At 47.7% G+C, this 10,365-nt stretch overlaps 1 protein-coding gene across 2 annotated transcripts in view; it reads left to right on the top strand.

Moving 5' to 3' along the window:
* The first annotated feature begins 6,934 nt into the window (after positions 1-6,934).
* Positions 6,935-10,365, top strand: part of CDK5RAP1 (CDK5 regulatory subunit associated protein 1) — a 36,539-nt gene continuing 33,108 nt past the window's right edge. The window contains exons 1-2 of one of the 2 annotated variants that reach the window (XM_021689014.2): positions 6,935-6,951; positions 9,756-10,070. In XM_021689014.2, the coding sequence (XP_021544689.1) occupies positions 9,779-10,070 (292 nt within the window). In that variant the 5' untranslated portion in view covers positions 6,935-6,951; positions 9,756-9,778. Of the gene's footprint in view, positions 6,952-7,732; positions 7,803-9,755; positions 10,071-10,365 lie in introns of those variants that run through there. The other variant, XM_021689013.1, reaches the window with a different exon arrangement.

Here is a 10,365-nt window from a genome sequence, read left to right as displayed (position 1 = left end):
GCCTGGCCTAGTGTTGGTGGTTTGTGCCTTGGCCTCTGGATTCTTCGGTGGCCCCCGTAGTCCCAAGATGGACCAGACCCAGGACCGGAGCTCTTTTCCTGGAGAAGAGCAGACCTTTAACCACAGGGCCATAAAGAAAGTGTATTTGTTATCTATTATTGTGTGACAAATTATCCCCAAATCTAACAGCTTAAACAACAAATGTTTATTATTTTTCAGGATCTGTGGATCAGGAATATGTGAGAGGCTAAGCTGGGATGTTCTTGACTCAGGGTTTTTTATGAGGTTGCAATCAAGGTATTGGCTGCGGCTGCACTCATCTGAAAGCTTGACTGGGGCTAGAGGCTCTATTTCCAATATTGCTCACTCATTTGGCCATTGGCAGGAAGCCCCAGTTCCTTACCCCATGGATCTAACCATAGGGCTTTTTGAGTGTGCTCGTGACAAGGCAGCTGGCTTCCCCCAGAGTGGGTGACACAGAAGAGAGAGCTGAGAGGAATCCACAATGCCTCTTATGAGCCAGTCTTGGATATCTCAGACTGTCAGTTCTGCTTTATTCTGTTCATTAGAAGGGAGTCACTAAGCCCAGCTGACACTCCAGGGGAGGGCAATTAGGCTCCATTTATTGAAAAAAGGAATGTCAGAGAATTTGTGGGCCTATTTAAAAAACATCATAGAGAGCCTCAGGCTCCTTTCCTGCAGGAGAGAGGACACTTGGAACATGCTTTGTGGAATGTTCTTTAGAACTGTAATGTGCTGGCTGGATGTGAGTATGCCACGTTTATAACTCTCTACTTGCTGGCATTGTCCAGAAAATCAGTGACAACAGTAGTGAGAGCTTATCATTGGAGAGTGCTTGCTGTCTGCCAGGTACTCTGCATACGTTTCTTCATTGGATTTTTTTTTAAAAGATTTTTGTTTATTTATTTGAGAGAGAGAGAATGAGAGAGAGAGAGAGAGAATGAGAGAGAGAGAGAGAGAGCATGAGAGGGGTGAGGGTCAGAGGGAGAAGCAGACTCCCCGCTGAGCAGGGAGCCTGATGTGGGACTCCATCCCCGGACTCCAGGATCATGACCTGAGCTGAAGGCAGACGCTTAACCGACTGAGCCACCCAGGCGCCCTCTTCATTGGATCTTCACCACACACCTATGATCTCTATTTCACAGGTGCAGGAATTGGGGCTCAGAGAGGGAACGTGACTTGCTCAAAGTCACACAGCTCTGAGGTGTCTGAGCTTGGATTCAAATGAGGTCTTTCTCGCTTCAGAGCCATGTGCACCTTGGAGACATCCTGGCCCTGCACTATCCATTAGAAATGTAATGTGAACCACATGCGTAATTAAACATTTTCTAGTAGCCACATTTTAAAATGTAAAGAGGTGAGAATGATTTTATTTTTTAATGTTTATTTATTTTTAAAAAATATTTATTTATTTGACAGAGGGAGAGAGAGCACAAGCAGGGGGAGCAGAAGTGGGAGAGGGAGAAGCAGGCTCCCTGCTGAGCAGGGAGCCCGATGCAGGGCTCCATCCCAGGACCCTGGGATCATGACCTGAGCCGAAGGCAGACACTTAATGACTGAGCCACCCAGGTGCCCCTTATTTTTTTTAAAAGATTTTATTTAGGGCGCCTGGGTGGCTCAGTTGGTTAAGCGACTGCCTTCAGCTCAGGTCATGATCCTGGAGTCCCAGGATCGAGTCCCGCATCGGGCTCCCTGCTCGGCAGGGAGCCTGCTTCTGCCTCTGACCCTCCCCCCTCTCATGTGCTCTCTGTCTCTCTCATTCTCTCTCTCAAATAAATAAATAAAATCTTTAAAAAAAAAAGATTTTATTTATTTGAGAGACAGAGCGAGCTGGTGAGAGAGAGAGTGAGTGGTGGGGAGAGGGAGAAGCAGACTCCCCGCCGAGTAGGGAGCCCAAGGTAGGGCTGGATCCCAGGATCCTGGGATCATGATCTGAGTCCAAGGCAGACACTTAACCGACTGAGCCATCCAAGTGCCCTGAGAATAACTTTAATAATATATTTTATTTAACTCAATGTGTCAAAAATATCACTTCACATATATAAAAATCTATTGAGATGTTTTACTTTTTTTTAATACTAATTCTTTGAAATCTGGTGTGTATTTTATATCTACAGCACATCTCTATTTAGGTGCCAAATTTTCATTGGAAATTCTTTTTTTATTTTTATTTTATTTTTTTAAAAAGATATATTTATTTATTTGAGAGAGCGAGAATGAGAGAGAGTACATGAGAGGGGGGAGGGTTAGAGGGAGAAGCAGGCTCCTCACCATCAGGAAGCCCGACGCGGGACTCGATCCAGGGACTCCAGGACCATGACCTGAGCCGAAGGCAGTCGCTTAACCAACTGAGCCACCCAGGCGCCCGGAAATTCTTTTTTTAAAAGATTTTATTTATTTATTTTTAGAGAGTGAGAGCGCAAGCAGGGGGAGGAGCAGAGGGGGAGGGAGGAGAAGGGGAAAGAATCTCAGGTAGACTCCATGCTGAGCACATGGGGCTGGATCTCACAACCCTGAGATCATGACCTGAGCTGAAACCAAGAGTCAGGTGCTTAACGATTGAGCCACCCAGGCGTCCCAATTGGAAATTCTTGATTTATATTTATATTTCATAAAATTTATAGTTGGAAAAAGTAGATTCACAGGCCCAAGTTGTTCCAAATGCACTTCAATTTTCCAATAATTGAATTGCCAGTTTTTAATTAAAATGAATTAAATTTAAATAAAATTTAGTTCCTCATTCACAGTAGCTGCATATCAAGTGCTTGGTAGCCACATGTGGCTGGTGGCTGTTGTAGAACTAAGCAGTTCTAAGCAAGCCTTTGCATGAGGGAACTGAGGCCCTTGTTATGTGAAGTCACATAACAAGCCAGAGCCAGAGCTAGTTCTGGAAGCCTGGGGAGATGCAGGTGAGCAGAGATACTCCAGCCTTGCCTATGCGTCCATCCATCTGCCCATCCATCTGTCAATTCACTGTTCTAATATCTAGTGCATGCCTTCTCTGTGCTAGTTCTTGGGGCCAGGAGCTGATTTGCTGAGAACAAGACTGACAGGTCCCCATGCACAGGGAACTGAAATCCAGCAGATCTCCCACAATCATATGTGTGATACAGATTAAGCAGACATGGAGATAGCAGAGGGCCCAGCGGGGACCTGACCTACTCTAGGGGTTTAGGGGAGGTTTCTCTCAGAAGGAGACATGGGAGCTAATGTTCATCTAAAGGAGTATGCTAAAAATCAGCTCCTACTGCTATAATGCTATGGGCGGGGGCGGGGCGGGGGGCGCGGTGCGGGAGCCCAACCCAACCCACAGCCACAAGCATTTATTTTCATGCTCCTGGGGCTGCATGTTGACTGCAGCTTGATCATTATAAGCTGGGCTTGGCTGGGTGGCTTTGCTGCAGGCTATGGGTTGGGCTCAAGTCTACTCTATGTTCTTTCTGGAGCCCAGGGTGAAGGGACATCAGCTCTCAGGGCATGTTCTCTTCTCCTGGCAAGTCACTGGAGTTCAAAGACAAGCAAATTGCACGAGCACGGTTACATCCTCTGTCTGCATTATGTCTTCTCTCATTCCATTGGCCAAAACAAGTCCTGTAGCCGAGCCATTGGTGGAGAAAGGGCAGGGGAGGAATAATAGCTCAGTAACGGAACTATTACCAACCAGTAAGAGTTAGGTGGAAGGGGGAATGGCATCCCAGGTGAGAGATCCTGGGGTGAGATGGGTCAAAGGGGCTTCGAAACTCCTGGAATCTGAGGAGGAGGGTTTATTTTCATTACCTTCATTGTCCAAGACACATCACTGTTCAAGACTCTACAACATGGCAACTAAAAGTAGACCCTTGTGGTTGGAATGTGGTGCGATGTTATGGGGAGGGTGGTGGGAAATGGTCCCTGGTTCCCCATGTGGGCTGGTATGGGTGTGGGGCAGGATAGTAGGGGATGTTGGGCACAGCTGTTTGTGTGTGTGTGTGTGTGTGTGTGGTGGGGGTGCCGGCATAACAGAACATCCCTCATGCTGCCAGCTTCATTCTATGAGCAATCAGAATTGCAGCCTCCTGCCCTGCCCACAGAGGGGGAAGGTGACATCTCCCTATGGGGCTGCTAAGGGAAGGGCCAGATTTGAAAACCAGTTCTAAGAGCCCTAGAGACCTGGGTTCAAACCCTAACTTTTCCCTGACTCTCACATTGAAACCCTCTCACATTGGCTTCCTTCCAGCTCTAGAATTCCTCTCTCCTGTGACCCTAAGAGGACAAGACTGAGAGTAAAGAGGGAAGGGTCATGATGATACCATAAGCAGGACCTGAAACGGAGTTGGTATGCATGGAAGGACAGGGCCCGTGCTTGATGGTCACCAGGGAAGGAGAAGGGGCATTGTCACCCTTGGCAGTGTGGAAGGCATCCCCCTCCTCAACATAACTCATGTTGGATGCAGGTGCTGCCACCATAGTGGGGCTCTGTGTGGCAGAGGTGCCCCCCCCCCCCCCGGGGCCACATTAGGATAGGACATCTTCCCTTTGCAGTAAAAAACTTCACAGTAAACCTGAATATTTCTCCAACTGGAGTCTTTAGATCCCAGAGTGTCCAGGAACTTGTCTCTTGAGTTTAAGCGTTTTCCAGGAATTCTGAAACGTTGTACCCTCACGGTACTGATAATTACCCCAAATGATCAGATCACATTCTAGGTTACCTGGAAAAGCCACAGTAAAAATTAAGACCCATAATACAGTTTTTGGCCTTTGTATTTTTGACTGAATTGGCCACCCAGCGGTTATCTAAGAAGAGAGTATGAGCTTGATTCCAGTGTCTCAAACTCCTGAAATCCAGGTTTGTTTCCATCATCCCCACTGCCCCAAGACAGCACAACGGTCCTGGACTCAACGATCTTTGGGCAACTGCCACAGCCTCCTAAATGCTCTCCTTATTTGTCTCTGCATCCTCTTACCCCCAATGCAGTGCATTCTCCACATAGCAGCCACTTTATAGGCAAAGAAACTGGGAATCAGCAGGGGTGATTCACTTGGCCTTGGCTATCATGGTGTCAGAGCCTCAATGGGAACCCAGCCAGTTTGACTTTCACTTAGTCAGTCAGTGGTAAGAATAGCGCTGTGGGGTCAGACCAGCCTGTGGGTGGATCCCAGTTCTGCCATGCACTAGTGCCAGCTTCAGCATGTGACCACCTTTTGTATTTTCAGTTTTCTTGCGTTCAAGTGGGCCAATAATAACCTCATAGAGTTCTAATGAGGAGTCAAAGAAGTCATTGCAGCAGGGCCCCCAGAGTCTTACTGACTCAGAGTGCTGGGGCCAGTGTCCACATCTTACTGACACACGGGCTTTCTTCCAAACCACAGACCTCCGTGCACAGACAGAGCAGAAGTGCTGAGGAACTAATACAATAGGAGCGTCTTTCCACCCTGACTGCTAACATAGAACTACTCTAGCTTCCTCTCCTCTTGGATGAAATAATTCTGGGGTGTGTGTACTACACTGTTTCCTGGAACTCCCCAACAGAATTAAGACCCAGCTGCCCACCATGGTAACATTCTTTTTTTTTTTTTTAAGATTATTTATTTATTTATTTATTTGAGAGAGAGGGAGAGAGAGAGCATGAGTGCGGGGAGGCGGAGGGAGAAGGAGAAGCAGACACCCCGCTGAGCCCAAGGTAGGGCTCCATCCCAGGACCCTGAGATCATGACCCGAGCAGAAGTCAGAGGCTTGACCGACTGAGCCACCCAAGGGTCCCAAACAAATTCTCTTAGGCTCCCTATGGGAAATAGTCTGTAGGAGACAAGGGGGGCAGAAACAAGGAAACCACTTTGCGGGCTATCGCAGTAGTGTCGGATGAGATGAAGGTGGCCTGGGCCAGAGTTATAGCAAGGGAAGTGGATAAATTTGAGACATTTTGGAGTTAGAGCTGACAGGACTTGCTGACAGGTTGTAGAGTTTGAGGGAGAGGAAAAAAAAAAAAGACTCCTCCATTTCTCCTAGTGTTGGGAGGATGGTTGGGTCATTTACTGAGATGGTCTCAACTGGGAAGGAACAGGTTTTGGGTGAGGATGTGAGTATGGAAATGAAGAGTTCTGTATTTTTTTTTTTTTTAAAGATTTTATTTATTTATTTATTTGAGAGAGAGAGAGAGAAACAGCATGAGAGGGGAGACAGTCAGAGGGAGAAGCAGGCTCCCCGCCCAGCCGGGAGCCCGATGTGGGACTCGATCCCAGGACTCCGGGACCCTGACCCGAGCCGAAGGCAGTCACCCAACCAACTGAGCCACCCAGGCGCCCAAGAGTTCTGTATTAAGTTAGGGTCAGTCATTAGATACCCAAGAGGAGGTGCCCCTTATGCAACCGAACCATGGGTCTGTAACTCCCACCCCGGGGGCTGGAGGGTCCAGGCTGGAACAGGGAATGGGAAGTCTTTAACCTACAGCTCAGCACTGTCCAGTAGAAAGAGGACGTGAGCCACGTATGCCATTTAAAATTTCCCAGTAGCCACATTAAAAAAGTAAAAAGAAACAGGTGAAACCAATTTAAATTATATTCATTTAACCCAGTATATCCTAAATATTGTTTCAACACGTAATCAATATAAACATGATTGATGAGCTATTCCGCACTCCTTCTTCGACATCCGGTGTGTATTTTACGTTTAAAGCACATCAGTTCGCACTCACTCCTTTCCAAGCACTCGGTTGCCACAGGACGGCTAGCGGCGACCACTCGGGTCAGCGTAGCAGCGGTTTCACAAGGCCGCGAACCGGTACCCACCCGGACCGTACTGGGGGAAGCACTTCCGCTGGGACGTCCCGGACGGAAGCCGTGGAGGAACGGAAGTCGCTCGTGTGCCCGCGCGGCGGCGGAACGCTGAGGCGGCATCCCGGCTGGCTGAGGCGAGCTTCCGTTGCCGGATGCTGGGCGCTCGGGCTGCGGGAGGTAAGCGGCGCGGCGGGCGGAGGCGATCGGTGCCTGGGGCCGGAGGGCGGCGGAGCCCCGCAAGTGCTTGGTGTTGAAGGGGAGGATGTCGCGGGCCCTGGAGTCGTTCTGTCGGGGTTCGCGCCCCAGCCCCGCTGCCTACTCGCCTATGACCTTGGGCACGTCACCCCCCTTGTCCCCCCGAGCCTTAGCCTCGTCACCCGTCAAGTGGGGGTGATAGAACCTGCTTGACGATGTTGCCGTGAGGATTAAATACCGTAATCCATGGGAAGCGCTAAGCATCGCGCCTGAAGCATTGTAGCCACCCCAACAAAATGTTTGGGATGTTTTATCGCTTAGGTTTACTTCTGTTGGGATGAGGCTGCTGTCTCGTCGGTATTACGGACTACCAAGTTTTGAGGCACGCCCCCCCCCCCCCCCCCCGTGGCTCCTACGTTGTGCAATGCAAACATTTTATTTGCATTATCACATTTGATCCTCACAGCAGACACAGAGATAGGTACTATCCCCATTTTACTTACGGAGAAATGGAAGCTCCCCGAATTTAAGAAGTTCCCCAGGTGCCCAGGGTTACCGGGCTAGGCAGCAGTTGGGGCCGACTGTGACTCCAGAGTCCATGTTCTTAACAGGAGTGCTCTGTGTCTCCCATGAAAGGGAGTGCGGGCTGCAAGTGTGCCGTTACTGAAGACTTAGCGTACGGCGCGTTGGGTTTTTAATATCTTCGTTAATTCTCACAATGCCTCTGGGACATAGGTACTACCTTTATCTTTATTTTACAGATGTGGAATCGGCAGCTCAGGATAGGAATTTGACTTGCCCAAGGTCACACAGCAAGCAAGGAGCAGAGAAGGGTGACTTTATTCATTCATTCATTTATTTATTTATGGTTCTCTTTATTTATTTATTTGACAGAGAGAGGCACAGCGAGAGAGGGAACACAAGCAGGGGGAGTGGGAGAGGGAGAAGCAGGCTTCCTGCGGAGCGGGGAACCATATGCGGGGCTCGATCCCAGGACCCTGGGATCATGACCTGAGCGGAAGGCAGACGCTTAACGACTGAGCCACCCAGGCGCCAGGAAAAGCGTGACTTTAAAGCTCACATTTAAAGGTCTGTTCTCTGATACTTGAATATAGGTTAGCATTGCTCCTGCCTAAAGTGCTGGTAGCATATACAGCAGGTGATCGAATTAGAGGGGTAAAAGGCTACATGTGCTCATTTTACATGTACAGCACCTACCATGAGCCAGTTACTGAATGAGAGATGCTGAAGATGTAGAAATGGTTGAGATTTATTCCCTGCTTTTAGGGACCTCCCAGCCTGTAAGGGATGGCAGAAGTGTAAGTAGTAATTAACAGCCAAGTATGATGAGTCTTGAGATGGGGATTAGAAGGAGGCTTTGGGAACCTACAGGAGGACCCCAGCCTAGACTTTGAGAATGGTGGCCAGGACAGGCTTCTGGGATGAAACAGAGACCTAAAAGCACAGGAGTTGGCTGAGTCAGAGAGAAGATACACCGGCCAGAGGGAACAGAGTGTATAAAAGCCTAGAAGCTAGTGAAGATCAGTACAAAAATGGTATGACTAGAATGGGGCAGTCAGGCTGGAGATACTGACGTCCGTTAAGGATGTGAGGTGGGAAGTGTGTCTCCATCTCTTGTACTTTGAGTCACCTAGGTTCCTTCCTGGGAGGCAACCACTGTTTCTTACGCATTCTAGAGATACTGTGTTCATTTACAAGTATGTACGTTAATATTCCTGTGCTCCTTCCCCTGCAGATTAAAGTGTAGCATACTATAGATAGTATTGGGCACTTTGCTTCCTTGTTTTTGTCATGTATGGATACAGCCTTACTTTCTAACAGTTGCATTTTATCCCATTGCATGGATGTACCACGACTTATTTAACTAGTCCCCTTGTGATGACATCTAAATCTTTTCCATTCCTTTGCTGTTAGAAACACTGTGGCATTGAATAGCGTTACACATGGGTCATTTTGTACATGTAAGACTGTCTGGAAGATAAATATCTTAGGAATGGAGCGGCTTGGTCAAAGGGTTTGTGTGTTTGTAATTTTGATGGAAAGTGGCAAATTGCCCTCTATAAAGGTTGTGCTCTTTTCCATCCCCCAGCTATGTGTGACAGGGTCTGGGTAGAAAGTTTGAAGACCGTAATTCGAGATTCTTGGAGGGTAGGAGTCACTGATCAGACATATGGTGCCCCATGTTAGATACTTTCCATTTGAAGGAACTCAAAGGAAGATGCTCTCAGATAGTAAGTGGTTTCCATAGTAGTGGGAGGCAACGTAGCAAGGCGGCTAGGAACACGGGCTTTATGGTCATATAGACTTCATTTGAGTCCTGACTCTGTTGCTTAGGTGGGAGCTTAGGTAAGTTCCTCAGCCTCTCTGTGTCTATTTCCTCATCTCTGAGAGGGGGGGTAATAGTACTGTCTGTTGTCTTTTTGCTGAGGATTGCTGTAAAGATTTAATGCTCTTGAAACTATTGCTGGCACAAGGTGCTTCTTTGTTACTTTGTCACACCATCTCATCTCATCTCTACCACCCCTTTGTTTTGAAAACTACCTGGATTTGTATCTTACCTCTGGCACTCCTTGGTGTGATCTTGGGCAAGTTGCCACAGTTTTTTGTTTTTGTTTTTGTTTTGTTTTTACTTGTAAAATAGGGATAATATTATCTTCTTCTTGGGTTTTTGTTTATTAAATGTATTAATACACTGGAAGTACTTATAGCATTGCCCTGTATGTGGTGTTCAATAAATGTTGGTGATACCTGTTATTCTTTTGCAGACTTTGGGCTTTGATTTAGTGCCATGCATCCTTTGCAGTGTGTCCTGCAAACACAGAGGTGGGGGCCCTTGGCTTCTGTGTCCTGGCTGCTGCTCAGGACCTGCAGGGCACATAGTAGTGTCCCCAGCACTGCATGTCCCAGTTCAGAGAGGCAGCAGGAAGATGGAGTTCGGAAGGATTTCAGCTCTAGGCTGGCCAGTGGGCCGACTTTTCAGCATTTTTTAAGAAGTGCTTCAGCTCCTCAAGAGAAACCAGACATGGAGGACCCACCCCCCTATCTTACAGTGGATGAACTTTTAGGGAGGCAAAGAAAAGGTTGGTTTTACTTTTCTTCTTTCTTCAGACTTCCTGCTTTGTTCCTTTCCAGCATCCACAGCCTGATTCATAATTATTCTTTTATTGCAGACCCAGCTTTGGAAGGTTAATAGTGTGGGAAGCCTGCTAGGTTATGGAATTGTCAGACTTCATCAAGTAACATTAATATAAAGAAATTTGTGGGCGCCTGGCTGGCTCAGTCTGTGGAGTGTGCAACTCTTGATCTCAGGGTTGTGAGTTCGAGCCCCATGTTGGGTGTAGAGATTACTTAAAAATAAAATATTAAAAAAAAAAA

The sequence above is a fragment of the Neomonachus schauinslandi genome, chromosome 10, assembly GCF_002201575.2.
Source record: "Neomonachus schauinslandi chromosome 10, ASM220157v2, whole genome shotgun sequence".
NCBI lineage: Eukaryota > Metazoa > Chordata > Mammalia > Carnivora > Phocidae > Neomonachus > Neomonachus schauinslandi.
Note: the sequence above shows the minus strand (reverse complement) of the source record. Positions and strands in the feature narration are given on the sequence as shown.